Below are 16,083 nucleotides of genomic sequence, written 5' to 3'. Positions count from 1 at the left end.
GGAGTTCTAACAGGGGGCGCATACGGTCGGGGTCAGGGCCAATGACCCCGTTTTCCACGAGATACCCAAGGATAGCGAGTCGGGTGGTTCTGAACACACACTTGTCCCTGTTATAAGTAAGGTTCAAAGCTTCGGCCACTTGGAAAAATCGTTGGAGGTTGGCGTCGTGATCCGACCAGTCGCGACCACAGATGGTGATGTTATCTAGATAGGGAAATGTGACCTTCAGGTTGTACTGGTCCATCATCCAGTCCATTTCCCTCTGGAAGACTGAGACACCATTGGTGACACCAAATAGGAAGCGCAGAAAGTGATAGAGCCTGCCGCCCGCCTCGAAGGCGGTGTAGGGGCGGTCTTCTGGGCGGATGGGGAGCTGGTGATAAGCGGATTTCAGATCTATCGTCGAGTACACCTTGTACTGAGCTATGTGGTTGACCATATCTGCGATGCGGGGTAGGGGGTACGCGTCAAGCTGCGTGAACCTATTGATGGTCTGGCTATAGTCCACAACCATCCTATTTTTCTGCCCAGTCCGAACAACAACCACCTGGGACCACCAAGGGCTTGTGCTTGGCTCGATGATCCCCTCCCCGAGAAGCTGCTGCACCTCTGACTGAATGAAGGCCCTGTCCCCCGCGCTGTACCTCCTGCTTTCAGTCGCCACCAGTTTACAGTCAGGGGTCAGGTTGGCGAACAGTAATGGGGGAGGGATCTTGAGGGTGGAGAGGCTGCAAGTAGTGTCAGTAGCACAGCTATCGGCATGGTGCTGGGCGGGATGTGTGGTTTGGTGTGTATGTGTGTGCGGTAACGGGGTATATGGCGAAGTCCCACCAAACTGAGGATTCCTGACAGTGAGTGGTGGGAGGGGCCCGTCGTATGCCATAGTCACACTTTCGAGATGGCTCTGGAAGTCCAGCCCCAATAGCACAGGCGCGCACAGTCGAGGCATGACCAGTAGCGCAAAGTTCCGATATTCTGTGCCCTGCACCACCAATGTCGCTACACAACCCACCCGGTTGTCTGTGGAATGCGACCCAGAAGCCAAGGTGACCCCCTGGCTTACCGGCCGTGTCACGAGTCCACAGCGTTGCACTGTGTCTGGGTCAATAAAACTCTCAGTGCTGCCCGTGTCAAACAGGCAGCTAGTCCTCTGCCCCTCCACCAGGATGTCCATCATTGACCTTGCGAGCTGGTGCGGAGCGCTTTGGTCGAGGGTTACAGTGGCCAGAGTTGAAATGCCGTCTTGGTGCCCGGTAAACACCGGCGAGTCGGGGGCGGGGCATGAAGACGCCGGCAAAGATGGCCGCCCACATCCGGGCATGCAAGATGGCGGCCCCCACGTCTCACACGGGTAGGTAGGGGCGGGGCATGGTGACGCCGGCAAAGATGGCCGCCCACATCCGGGCATGGAAGATGGCGGCCCCCACGTCTCAAACGCAGCGCTGCTCGACCCCGCGCGCGGTTTAGACTTACAGGCTCTGGCGAAATGGCCCAGTTTTCCGCAGCTGAAGCAGGTGGCTTCTCGAGCTGGGCAACGGTTTCGAGGATGTTTCTCAAACCCACAGAAATAACACAGCTTTCGCTTGGTTGAGTTCGGGGAGTGCGTGGAACCGCAACTGGCAGCAGCATTGGCGAATTCGCTCACGGGAACCGGTGGCGGTGGAGTCAGAGGTGTCCACGGAACCGGCGGGGAATCACGCAGCTGGACAGCGTCAGCTTTGTGCAGAGCAGCCTCCAGTGTGTCGGCCGTCTCGATCGCTGAGCGTAAGGTAAGATCAGCATTTTCCAGCAGCCGCTGGCGCACGTACACTGACCTAATTCCGGTCACAAAGGCGTCTCGTACCAAGAGTTCCGCATGCTGTTCCACTGTGAGCGTTTTGCAGTCACAAGTCCGCACGAGTGCCTGTAGAGCTCGGAGAAATTCGGCGGACGACTCCGCAGGGCGCTGTCTGCGCGTGGCCAAACGATGTCTGACATAGACGGCATTCACCGGCCGCAGGTACTGTCTTTTGAGGGCATCAAGCGCCCCTTCATAGGTCGAGAGGTCCCTGATGAATGAATAAACTTTTGGGGCGACTCTCGAGAGGAGAATTCTGTGCCTAACAGCGGGGTCAGTTGCACGAACCTCCTCCAAGTATGATGGGAAGCATGCAAGCCAGAGTTCAAAGGCAAGGGCTGCTTCAGGGTCTTGGGGGTCCAAATCCAATCTTTCCGGACGTAAAACGGTTTCCATGTTTTAACTTCCAGTCAATAAAATTGATGCACCATCAATAACTCACTCTGAGACGTAAGAAGCGAGATATCGGCTTTTATTGACTGGAAGAATGAACAACACTACATCCTGGAGAATGAGGCCGGGCTCAGGCCTCAATGGCCTTTATACAGGGGTCAGTGGCAGGAGCCACAGGAGCAGTCCACACAGGTATATGTAGTTCACCACAGGGACAGTCCCAGGTCAAATGGCAGACCTCACCACACCGGCAGCAGAGATTGTTCCATGTCCCGCAGTGAGGCTGCCACAGCGGTGGTCAGACCTGTCTCATGGGCTCCTCCTCCGCCTTGGTGACACAAGCCCAGGCTCACTGCGTGCGGGACAATCCTGGGACACCTTGGGGGCTAAAATTGCTTCTGCCCTCTCCAGCTTGGACAGCACCTCGTCCAGTGATGATAGTGATATCAGGCGGACTTGCAGCCAAAGGCACTCTGGAGTCAGCACCTACACAAAGGCGTGGAGGGCAAGCTCTTCCTGGGCTGCAGGAGGGAACTGGGGGTAGCCATGCCGAGGAGTGGCAGAGATCTGCTGCAAGCACCCCCAAGCTTTCTCCTCACACAACGGCCTCTGCTCAAAACACTGCTCCAGTGCCCTGTGTTAGGCCTGCATTAGTTTGAGGAGCGTCCACAGGGCATCTCCCTCCAGTGCCAGGGCCAGGTGCACCGCCATCTCATAGAAAACCTACAGCACAATACAGGCCCTTCGGCCCACAACACTGTGCCCACATGTCCTTACCTAAAACCTAACTAGGCTTACCCATAGCCCTCTATTTTTCTAAGCTCCATGTATCCATTCAGGAGTTTCTTAAAAGACCCTATTGTTTCCACCTCCACCACCGGCACCAGCAGCCCATTCCATGCACTCACCACTCTCTGCATAAAAAACTTACCTCTGACATTTCTTCTGTACCTACTTCCAAGTACCTTAAAAATACGCCCTCTAGTGCTAGCCATTTCAGCCCTGGGAAAAAGCCTCTGACTATCCACACAATCAATGCCTCTCATTATCTTGTACACCTCTATCAGGTCACCTCTCATCATCTGCTGCTCCAAGGAGAAAAGGCTGAGTTCACCCAATCTATTCTCATAAGGCATGCTCCCCAATCCAGGCAACTACATCCAGGATGTAGTCTATATGGACTTCAACAAGGCCTTTGACAAAGTTCCACATGGAAGGTTAGTTAAGAAGGTTCAGTCGTTAGGTATTAATGCTGGAGGAATAAAATGGATTCAACAGTGGCTAGACAGGAGATGCCAGAGAGTAGTGGTGGATAATTGTTTATCGGGATGGAGGCCGGTGACTAGCGGGGTGCCTCAGAGATCTGTTTTGGGCCCAATGTTGTTTGTAATATACATAAATGATCTGGATGATGGGGTGGTAAATTGGATTAGTAAGTATGCTGATGATACTAAGATAGGAGGTTTTGTGGATAATAAGGTGGGTTTTCAAAGCTTGCAGGGAGATTTATGCCGGTTAGAAGAATGGGCTGAACGTTGGCAGATGGAGTTTAATGCTGAGAAGTGTGAGGTTCTACATTTTGGCAGGAATAATCCAAATAGAACATACAGGGTAAATGGTAGGGCATTGAGGAATGCAGTGGAACAGAGAGATCTAGGAATAACAGTGCATAGTTCCCTGAAGGTGGAGTCTCATGTTGATAGGGTGGTGAAGAAGGCTTTTGGAACGCTGGCCTTTATAAATCAGAGCACTGAGTACAGAAGATGGGATGTAATGTTAAAATTGAACAAGGCATTGGTAAGGCCAAATTTGGAATATTGTGTACAGTTCTGGTCACCGAATTATAGGAAAGATATCAATAAATTAGAGAGAGTGCAGAGACGATTTACTAGGATGTTACCTGGGTTTCAGCACTTAAGTTACAGAGAAAGGTTGAACAAGTTAGGTCTCTATTCATTGGAGCGTAGAAGGTTGAGGGGGGATTTGATCGAGGTATTTAAAATTTTGAGAGGGATAGATAGAGTTGACGTGAATAGGCTGTTTCCATTGAGAGTAGGGAAGATTCAAACAAGAGGACATGATTTGAGAGTTAGGGGGCAAAAGTTTAAGGGAAACACGAGGGGGTATTTCTTTACTCAGAGAGTGATAGCTGTGTGGAATGAGCTTCCTGTAGAAGTGGTAGAGGCCAGTTCAGTTGTGTCATTTAAGGTAAAATTGGATAGGTATATGGACAGGAAAGGAGTGGAGGGTTATGGGCTGAGTGTGGGTAGGTGGGACTAGGTGAGATTAAGAGTTCGGCACGGACTAGGAGGGCCGAGATGGCCTGTTTCCGTGCTGTGATTGTTATATGATTATATGATATGATAACATCCTTGTAAATCTCCTCTGCACCCTTTCTATGGTTTCCACGTCCTTCCTGTAGTGAGGCCACCAGAATTGAGCACAGTACTCCAAGTGGAGTCTGACCAGGGTCCTATATAGCTGCAACATTACCTCTCACTCCTAAACTCAATTCCACAATTGATGAAGGCCAATACACTATATGCCTTCTTCACCACAGAGTCAACCTGTGTAGCAGCTTTGAGTGTCCTATGGACTTGGACCCCAAGATCCCTCTGATCCTCCACCCTGCCAACAGTCTTGCCATTAATGTTATATTCTGCCATCATATTTGACCTGCCAAAATGAACCACTTCACACTTATCTGGGTTGAACTCCATCTGCCACTTCTCAGCGCAGTTTTGCATCCTATCAATGTCCCGCTGTAACCTCTGACAGGCCTCCACACTATCCACAACACCCCTGACCTTTGTGTCATCAGCAAACTTACTAACCCATCCCTCCACTTCATCATCCAGATCATTTATAAAAGTCACAAGAACAATAAACAGTGCTGGTCACTAGAAATGAGGGGTGGTCTGTTGACCACGCCCCACCCCGGAGCGTCACATGAATCTACGAGTCTCTTAGATAGGCACATGAGTGTAAGAAAATTGGAGGGTTATGGGCTGTCTCAGAAGGAGGGGTTAGGTTAGCTTTATGTAGTTTGGCACATTGTGGGCCAAAGGACCCATAATGCTCTATTATTGTTCCATGTTCTGTTCTGTGTACTTTGTAGTGACAGTTTTGGCCACTAGAAGGTGCTTTTACATTCATGAAAGTTGTTTTCCTGGCTCTTAATAGATTTGAAGCAGCAGTTACTCAGCAATTCTTCGAAACATTCTCTACAATAAACCAAAAGTTGTAATTATACTACAATTGATGTCATATATTTGGATGATATCAGCTAAGTATTGAAGCAGGAGTACAAAATACTAACCTTGGGGAAACAATCAGAAAGTCAGCTAAAATTAATCCATTTTACATTTAATGCAAATGTAAGGTTGTCAACTTCCCACAAATAAAAATAATTATATTATTGGAGATACCAGAAGCCGTAATCTGGTAGAATACTACAATATCAATACCCATATAGTACTGTTGTTGTCATAAGAATATAAGACATAGAAACACAATTAGGCAATTTGGCAAATAGAGTCTGCTTTGCCATTCCAACAAGGCTGATTTATTATACTCCCCAATCCCATTCTGCTGCCTTCTTTCCATAACATTTGATGACCTTACTAATCAAGAACCTATCAAACTCCTCACAAAAAAAAAGTTCTCCAATGTCTTGTCCTCCACAGCCATACATGGCAATGAATTCCACAGATTCACAGCCCTTTGGCTAAAGAACTTCCTCTTCATCTCTGTACTTAAGGAACATTCTTCTATTCTGAGTCTGGGCCCTCTGGTCCGAGACTCCCCCACTGCAGGGAACACCCACTCAACATCCAGTGAGTACATGCTCAGAGCCATCAAACGCCACTTATATGTTAACGCTTTCATTCCCAGGATCATTTTCATGAACCTTCTCCAATACTAGTACATTCTTTCTCAATAAGGGGCCCGAAATGAACAAGGGGCTTTCACATGAATGCTTACTTACACAATGTATGGCAGATATAATCTCTTTAGTCAGTCTACCTTTTTAAGACAATTCAAAATCTAGTATTTGTCTTATAAGTAACTGATTTAATGGAACATAGGGTAAATAGTAGGTCAGGTTTCTCAGTGCTCATAAGAATATGTATAGAAGTTGAGTATGTTTTGAACCAGGTAGGGTGACACATACCTGTTTGTGCTAGTTTGGTTGTTAATATTGCCCTTTCATCTGTGATGTAATTCCCCATCCCTATGTTACAGACAAAAATTCAAGAGGTCAAACCACAATCCAAGAACTGGTAGGAGCTGGGAGTGACTCAAATATCTGAAATATGTATGTTGCAATGTAATTTGCTTTACATCAATCCCACGGTAGACGACAATGCACAGGGTGGTTAGACACACATGACAGCTGTGGGACCTAAATGCAGTTAGTAATCTGGGATTATGTCGTCATTCCTAATAATGACAGTTAAACTTTTTTTTGTGAAACATGTCACCAGCCTGCCCACCATATATACAGAAAGGTACCAGAGAAAGGCCAGCAATATCATGAAGGGCCCCACCCACCCCACTCATGTACTGCTGTCCCACTGCCATCAGGGAGGGGGCCACGTAGCAACCACGCCAGGACCGCCAATTACTTTCCCCAAGCAGTAAGGCCGATCAACACCTCCATGCACTAAACCACCCCACCACCACTACTGTCATTTCCTGTCAAAGTCACCTTAGGTACAGACACTCATGTGCTTAGTGTCCCTTTATGGACATGTAGACAATGTACTGTATAAGCTTTCTATGTATTTATATTTATTGTGTTCTTTATCTTATTGCTGGTTTATTGTGCTGCATCAAATCCAGAATAAAAACTATTTGGTTCTCCTTTGACACTTGTGTCCTGGAAATGACATTGAACAATCTTGAATCTTGAAATCTTGAATGAAGTCAGGTTTTTCTTATGGAAGGAAGTCTACGATCCTGGTCTGGTCAGGGCTATGTGCAACTGCAGATCAGCATGTTTATTGACTCCAAAATGCCATTTGAAATGGCCAACCAAGCCATTCAATTCAAAAGCATTTAGAAATGGGCAATATCTGTTGGCCTTACCAGCAAAGCCCAGATTCTGATTTTTTTTTTAAGAAGTAAGTAAAATAACACAGCTTGGGATCTGGCCAGAGTTTAATTCCCAACAGCTATGATGGCTTCAAGTGCTTTGTTGTCATGAAAGCCAGAATTCAATAGAAGTAAGGAAGAAAACACTTTGAGGAGTCTGTGTGAGGGTGATTCTGTTCTACTGGAAGTTGATATAAAATTTCTGTCTAGTGTATATACAGGCTTATTTCAAAAGATCTAAAACTTGTGGAAAAAGGCTTGTGGTTTCACGCTGCTGATGATCTTCCGGTGGGATGACTCAGTTATGGAGTCCGAAAGCAGAGGAACAGGTCCTTCAGCTATCAAAAATATATGACGTTTCAGGCGCTTACCTTAAATATTTCTGAAATGTTTATATAACATCCTGAGGAAATAATTTGCTCCTCACCTCAAATGAATAATTTGTCACCTAGACACCTTTTTATTTCATGACCATGCCTCCTAGTTTTAACCTTCATGACCAGGGAATAATATATTACCTTAGTAAACTGCCCCTCAGAATACATGGCCATTCTGCACAACTATTCCTCACTAGACAATTTCCAACCCTCCACCCCCATTCCAGGACTCTGTCTCGTTCATCTCTGCTGCACTATCTTGCAGGAATCTCACCCACCTCTACTGCCTGTGGAACCAAGATCACGCCGACTTCCATCATCAGCTTCCAGAACTAGATGGCACTTATGTGTGTGTACTCTCAGAGTCTGGCCCTCAAGCCATTGTTGAGTCCTTCAGTGAAGTGTACAGGAAGATGGGCCCCAAACTGGATATTCAGAAATAACAAATAATACAGAGGCCATTTGCAAGGAGGAGCAGAAAAATTCCAACAAACCCACCCTCAGGCTTTGCCATTGCGGTAGAATCTGTAGATAGCACATCAGTCACCTCTGAATCCAGGCAATGGAGTTGAAGCAAGAGATCTTTGTCCCCATGCAACTGCTTAAAAAATAGTTCTCAAAGATAAGTGAATATCTCCTTTAAAGGTACAAGAATCACATTTCTTATTTGCACCCTTACTCACTTAAAGTTCATCTTTTGTAATTTCTTATTGAACTTGCATTGCAAGTTTTAAAGTAATGCCTTTTTTGTAACTTCTAACAATGTAGCCCCTTCGGCTGCAATTGTATCACTTATACAAAAGTGTGATAAACCCCAATACTCACCTGTGAGGTAAGATCATCAACATTGTATTATATCCTGTCCCACTAAGATAAATGGAGATTTTGTGTTGTATCTTAAACACAAAGTGCACTGCAGATGCCGTGGTCAAATCAAGATGTACAAACAAGCTGGATGAACTCAGCAGGTCGGGCAGCATCCGTTGAAAGGAGCAGGACCCTGATGAAGGGTCTCGACCCAAAACGTTGACTGCTCCTTTCAACGGATGCTGCCCGACCTGCTGAGTTCATCCAGCTGTTTTGTACGTCTTGTTTTGTATCTTGCTGCCTTGTTGCACAGTAAAGGCCCTGGAGCCATTTCTTCACTAAGTCTTGGTAATAATGTTCACCTCTCGGAAATGCTGAAACAATACCTATTATGCTGATGAGTCAAGCTAACTCAGTATTAATTTCATCCTGCCTTAACTGGTATTCCTATCAGATTCCTCTTCCTCCTCCACCTATCACCTTCCAACTTCTTAACTCATCCCCACCTAGTTTCACCTGTCAGCTTATATCCTTCCCCTCCCCCATCTTTTCCAGTCCTGATGAAGGGTCACTGTCTGAAATGGCAACTGTTCATTCCTCTCCATAGGCGCTGCCTGACCTGCTGAATTCATCCAGCATTTTCCATGTCTCGCTCTGGACTTTCAGCATCTCTTGTGTTTATAATACTCAACAGGAGCCGTGAATGTGATGGGTCCAATTCCCTTTTGTGCCACTCAAGGACCATTTAACAAGCTTGTGCTAAGAAGTTATTACAATCCAAATTCCCTCCAGTTTCTCAGCCGCCTCCCAACCCTGTCTTAGGATGGGACTCTAACCTGGTTATCCTGCAGATAAAATTCATGTTGAATTATGAGAGTCCAGGGCCAAGGACTAGAGGGCCAACGGAGGCCTATCCTGGGGCTAGAGGTCAGTGTGCGAGGGAGTGGGAGGGTAAGAGGAAGAAGGGGTCTTCTTTTGCTGCTGTTGTCTTGTTTTGTTCTGTTGTCGGTGGTGCTTGTGTTGTTCTGCCAAACATTATGGGCATGCTATGTTTTTTAAAGAAATACAACACAGTAATAGGCCCTTCTAGCCCATGTGACCAATTAACCTACTAATCCTGATGTCTTCTGAGTGTGGGAGAAAACCCATGAGGTCACGGGCAGCACTGCAATTAAACCTAGGCTGCTAGTGCTGTCTAGCGGAGCAGTTATTACATTAACTGCTCCGCTACTGTGCTGGTCTGGAGTGGAGCACAGGAATGTGTGTGGTGACACTTGTGGGCTGCCCCCAGCGCATCCTAGGGTTGCGTTGATTGTTAACAATGCTACATTTCACTGTATATTTTGATGTACATGTGATAAATGAATCAAAATACAGCACAGAAATAGGCCCTTCAGCCCATCTAGTCTGTGCCAAACAAGGTGGGTAGCGTTATGGATAATGAAGTAGGTTTTCAAAGCTTGCAGAGAGATTTAGGCCAGTTAGAAGAGTCGGCTGAATGATGGCGGATGGAATTTAATGCTGATAAGTGTGAGGTGCTACATTTTGGTAGGAATAATCCAAATAGGACATACATGGTAAATGGTAGGGCATTGAAGAATGCAGTAGAACAGAGTGATCTAGGAATAATGGTGCATAGTTCCCTGAAGATGGAATCTCATCTGGATAGGGTGGTGAAGAAAGCTTTTGGTATACTTCATTGAGTATTGGAGTTGTTAAAATTGTACAATTGTACAAGGCATTGGTAAGGCCAAATTTGGAGTATTGTGTACAGTTCTGGTCACCAAATTATAGGAAAGATGTCAACAAAATAGAAGGACTACAGAGAAGATTTACTAGAATGTTACCTGGGTTTCATCACCTAAGTTACAGGGAAAGGTTGAACAAGTTAGGTCTTTATTCTTTGGAGCATAGAAGGTTGAGGGGGGACTTGATAGAGGTATTTAAAATTATGAGGGGGATAGATAGAGTTGACATGGATAGGCTTTTTCCATTGAGAGTAGGGGAGATTCAAACAAGAGGACATGAGTTGAGAGTTAGGGGGCAAAAGTTAAAGGGTAACACAAGTGGGAATTTCTTTACTCAGAGAGTGGTAGCTGTGTGGAACGAGCTTCCAGTAGAAGTGGTAGAGGCAGGTTCGGTATTGTCATTTAAAGTAAAATTGAATAGGTATATGGACAGGAAAGGAATGGAGGGTATGGGCTGAGTGCGGGTCAGTGGGACTAGGTGAGAGTAAGCGTTTGGCACGGACTAGAAGGGCCGAGATGGCCTGTTTCCGTGCTGCAATTGTTATATGGTTATTTTGAAACAGCCTCGTCCCATAAACCCGCGCTGGGACCACAGCTCTCCATATCCCTACCATCCATGTGCCCCTCCAAACTACTCTTAAACGTTGAAATAGAGCTGGAATCAGAATCTGAAACTTAAACCAAATATTGTCAGATGTTCAGTGAGCAATGAACCAATCATGGAATGAACTGTGAGTGAGACAGCAATCTGTCTGAGAACTTCAGAGGAGTTTAGAAACCAGATGGTCTGATCAAAAGTTAGGGCATGGACATTAGTCCATCTGCATAAAAATATAGTGGCACTAGGCAGCCGTCGATCCCAGAGGATCGGGTGGACTGTGTCTTCCTCAGGGTGCAAGCCTGGGCAGGAAGATTTGAAGAACCAGCTTTTGCCCAGACAGCGGGTTCCCTTCTCCACACCACGGATATTGTCTAAGAGAAGGGCGAGCGCTGATACAGCTTGGCACCAGCGTCATCGAAGAGATTCCCAGAATGAAGTTGCAAACAACATTAAACTGCTTTAGGGACCCCAGCTCCAGATTTCTTCCTTGGGGTTTACTCCCGAAGCCTTTCCCATGGGTGGGTCTGGCCACAAGGCAAATCAGAGTCTTCCTTCTCTGAGGCAGGCTGCCGTCCAAGGCTGACAAGCCCCACCTGCCCGAAGCAACTGGTTTTGAGGCACCAGTGGTCCGCCTTTGCCCCTTCTCTTGTCAGTAGAAACAGTTCCGCTGGGCCTAGTAGCTAAGCCACACCTGAAGGATATATAGAAAAAATGCCAAAGTTTATCAGCAGTCACCACAATACTTTTCTATGACTCTATGACAATATACAAGTGTCAGGGACACAGAAATCAAGAGTCTAATTCACTGTTTAATCCAGGGGTTTCCAACTTGGGGTCCAGAGTATCGCTCCGTGCATAAAAAGGGTTGAGCACTCCTGGTTTAAGGCATCAGGAGCACTGAAACTAGTTGCTCTGAGTGCCCAGGGCATATAGGGCAAACAAAGCAGTACTCACATCCATTCAGGCTCCATTCAGGATGACATAAAGTTAACTCTTATACTTCCTGATTATGGACGGTTTGTGTGATAAGGAGCATTTAATGTTGACGCAGTGTTTTCCCCTGCTGTGCAGTTGCTCCGTCCCTTCCTCTCAGGCGCTGCTTATCAGTTCCCACATTGCAACAATGACCATTGTTCCGACCTTGGCACTTTTTTTGCGCGACAAGGAAGCACTGCAGATTTTCGATTGCACTTTTGAATTTTAGCTTGCAATTCTGATTTTGCTTGTCAAATTATTATTATTTGTTTGGAGGAATTTTAGTTCCATTGTCCTATTTGCTTGCAAAATACTTGCCCAATTCTATCTATAAAACTTTTTGATCGGTACAACAATCACTGCTATTCGGTGTATTGCATGTATTTTCCAATATCTTTCTGTAACTGATTCTACTGATATTTACGGTAAATTCAACGTGCCCATTTATCACGGTAATTACAGTAAACCCCGAACAGTTGAATCGACCCGACTTTGTTGTGAAAGTATGAATGTAGGAAACAGCCTGCACAATAATTTCTGGGAAGCTCCGGGTTCGTGAAATCGTTCCAAATCTGCCTTTTTGTAAATCGGAGTGAATTTGGAGTGCGTTCCGAGAATGAATACCTCGGGAAAAGGAAAGACGACATTCCCGAAATCTTGCTTTTAAAAGGTTTGGTTTGCAATCCCTCCTCCGGGGGAAAACATGAACGAGTGAATGTTATCAGTGGCGATCGCGAAAGAAAGGGGGGAGTGGGACCCGGAAGCAGATGCGGGACTAAGCTTGTTTTGAGCTGTGCCTATGGGATTGGAGTCAGGAATGGAAGATGAATGTGTTAGAGATGGGGGAGACCTGCTTACGTCCAGCGAGGATGAGGACACGGCCGAGGTCGGCCGGGCCACGGAGCGCCCACCCCGTGGAGTGGGAAGCCCCGATGCCGTCGCAGCCGGCCAGCAGCATGAGGAGGAGCGCTCCACCCGGTTCGGGACCTGCCCTCCACCCGCTGACCAGCGCAACCATGAGGAGTGTCCCGCCGGGCTCGAGTCTCGCCCGCCGTCCGGAGACCTCCCGGACAGTGAGAGCGGACCTCCGCCGGCCGCCCAGCAAACACGCCCGCAGCCGGGGTCGCAGCACGTCTACTGCACTGTCTACTGCGTGGAGAATGAGAACAGCAAGAACTCGGCGCTGGGAGGCGAAGGTGAACAGACTAGTTACCCTCCTGACTCGGGCCGATCCTCACCTACCGCCCTCAGTCGCCGGACGGACCGGGACACCGCACATTCCCCGACAACAGAAGGACCTTCCATTTCGGAACCCTTTAACATCTCCCGGCAAATCGACATCAATTCGCTGGGAAACCTTTACGTTGGAGAGTATAAACAGTTAGTTATTTTGACCTGTCGAGTTTGTCTGGATGACAAACCCATCCGACCACTTCCTTGTTGCAAGAAGGCTGTGTGCGAGGAGTGTTTGAAGAGATACCTCAGCAATCAGGTAATTCTCATCCGTCATACTTAATAGGAATATAAACTACAAGCGTTCGCTTTAGAGCAGAGAACCCCGCAGGATCTGATACTGAAATCCTGTCTACTGACTGAGGTGTTATTACTCCACCAACAGCCTGGTGCCATGGCTGTCTCTTTTCCCAACAAACTTGTTAACACAACTAAAATTTCATCCTTTGGCTTTTGGGTGCACTTCTGACTGCTAATATGATGTAAATTCCCCCGAGCACTATCAAGGAAAATTATGGCACACGCGGTCCTTCTACCCAACCTAAACCCACCTTCCAACATTTGGTTGATAATCCAGCAGCTCGAGTCCAGGCATTCCTTGCCTGGTCTTCCCGCCTTGACCACCCAGCCAGGCAGCGAGTTTCAGACTGCTGCCCGCCACTTTGAATGGAATCACCGCCAGTCCTACAAATAACTTAAATTCAGGTGTAGAGTTTACTGCCATACCAGGATGCAGTGAAATTCCTGGATGACGTGAACATCAAGAGTGAACACCATACATGATAATAAATACATCAATATATGGCGTGTGCCATAATTTTCAAGAAAGGAGGGAGAGAGAAAACAGGGAATTATAGACCGGTTAGCCTGACGTCAGTGGTGGGAAAGATGCTGGAGTCAATTATAAAAGAGGAAATTACGACACATTTGGATAGCAGTAGAAGGATCAGTCCGAGTCAGCATGGATTTATGAAGGGAAAATCATGCTTGACTAATCTTCTGGAGTTTTTTGAGGATGTAACTATGAAAATGGACAAGGGAGAGCCAGTGGATGTAGTGTACCTGGACTTCCAGAAAGCTTTTGATAAAGTCCCACATAGGAGATTAGTGGGCAAAATTAGGGCACATGGTATTGGGGGCAGAGTACTGACATGGATTGAAAATTGGCTGGCTGACAGGAAACAAAGAGTAGTGATTAACTGGTCCCTTTTGGAAAGGCAGGCTGTGACCGGTGGGGTACAGCAAGATTCAGTGCTGGGACCGCAGCTGTTTACAATATACATTAATGATTCAGATGAAGGAATTAAAAGTAACATTAGGAAATTTGCTGATGACACAAAGCTGGGTGGCAGTGTGAAATGTCAGGAGGATGTTATAAGAATGCAGGGTGACTTGGACAGGTTAGGTGAATGGGCAAATGTATGGCAGATGCAGTTTAATGTGGATAAATGTGAGGTTATCTACTTTGGTGGCAAGAACAGGAAAGCAGATTACTATCTAAATGGAGTCAAGTTAGGAAAAGGGGAAGTACAACGAGATCTAGGTGTTCTTGTACATCAGTCAATGAAAGCAAGCATGCAGGTACAGCAGGCAGTGAAGAAAGCTAATGGCATGCTGGCTTTTATAACAAGAGGAATTGAGTATAGGAGTAAAGGGGTCCTTCTGCAGCTGTACAGGGCCCTGGTGAGACCCCACCTGGAGTATTGTGTGCAGTTTTGGTCTCCAAATTTGAGGAAGGACATTTTTGCTATTGAGGGAGTGCAGCGTAGGTTCACAAGGTTAATTCCTGGAATGGCGGGACTGTCATATGTTGAAAGATTGGAGTGACTGGGCTTGTATACACTGGAATTTAGAAGGATGAGAGGGGATCTGATTGAAATATATAAGATTATTAAGGGATTGGACACACTGGAGGCAGTAAGCATGTTCCCGCTGATGGGTGAGTCCAGAACTAGAGGCCACAGTTTAAGAATAAGAGGTAGGCCATTTAGAACAGAGATGCGGAAAAACTTTTTCACCCAGAGAGTGGTGGATATGTGGAATGCTCTGCCCCAGAAGGCAGTGGAGGCCAAGTCTCTGGATGCATTCAAGAGAGAGTTAAATAGAGCTCTTATAGATAGCGGGGTCAAGGGATATGGGGAGAGGGCAGGAACGGGGTACTGATTGTGTATGATCAGCTATGATCACAGTGAATGGCGGTGCTGGCTAGAAGGGCCAAATGGCCTACTTCTGCACCTACTGTCTATTGTCTATTGTAATATATAGAGCAAACATAAAGTCTCTGTGAATATCAAACATGAATATTGATTTCTCCTTTTGGTTTAAAAAAATCCCTCCCTCTTCTTCTATTCCCCAATCTGGCCTATTACCTCTTCTCACCTGCTTATCACCTCCCCCTGGGTCTCCTTGCTTCCTGCTCTCAATACTTCAAGTGAGGGCTCACCAGTGCCTTATAAAACCTCAACATAACATCCTTGCTTGGCTAACGAAAGAAAGCCCTTTTCACTGCCTTATCTACCTGTAAAGATTAAGGCTTTATACGCTAAGGTCTCTCATTTCCTGAACATATCAATGCAAAAAGAGGAATTCATTCCTGAATTGTTGTTGTGAGCCTTCAGGCTCCCGTGCCTCCTCCCTGATGGTAGCAATGGAAAGAGGGCATATCCTGGGTGATGGTGGTCCTTAATGATGGATGCTGCCTTCTTGAAGCCTTGCTCCTTGTGAAGATATCCTGGCCACCTATATAAATGTAAATTGCTGTCTCTTTGCTCAGCCTGACCCTAATAACTAATGTCAAAAGCTTTCCACTCATTCCGGCAACTACATGCCACTTAATTACTTTAAAGTATATCAAATAAAAAAGATGCCTCCTATGTAATGCCAAAAGCAAAATACTACAGAAACCAAGAAATCGAAGTAAAAGCAGTAAGTTCTAAAGTGTTAAGACAGTAGTGCCTACATTTTTTGTTCTTACTTCCTATTTTGTTTACGTGCATTTGGGAGTGTCGCAAAATC

General features: G+C 46.3%; 1 protein-coding gene across 2 annotated transcripts in view; it reads left to right on the top strand.

Moving 5' to 3' along the window:
• The first annotated feature begins 12,316 nt into the window (after positions 1-12,316).
• Positions 12,317-16,083, top strand: part of rnf217 (ring finger protein 217) — a 105,710-nt gene continuing 101,943 nt past the window's right edge. For both annotated transcript variants that reach the window (XM_073057366.1, XM_073057367.1), the window contains exon 1: positions 12,317-13,327. In XM_073057366.1, the coding sequence (XP_072913467.1) occupies positions 12,635-13,327 (693 nt within the window). In that variant the 5' untranslated portion in view covers positions 12,317-12,634. The remainder of the gene's footprint in view (positions 13,328-16,083) is intronic.

This window comes from Hemitrygon akajei, chromosome 9 (assembly GCF_048418815.1).
Source record: "Hemitrygon akajei chromosome 9, sHemAka1.3, whole genome shotgun sequence".
Classification (NCBI taxonomy): Eukaryota; Metazoa; Chordata; class Chondrichthyes; order Myliobatiformes; family Dasyatidae; genus Hemitrygon; species Hemitrygon akajei.
This window is presented reverse-complemented; position numbering and strand designations above follow the sequence as displayed.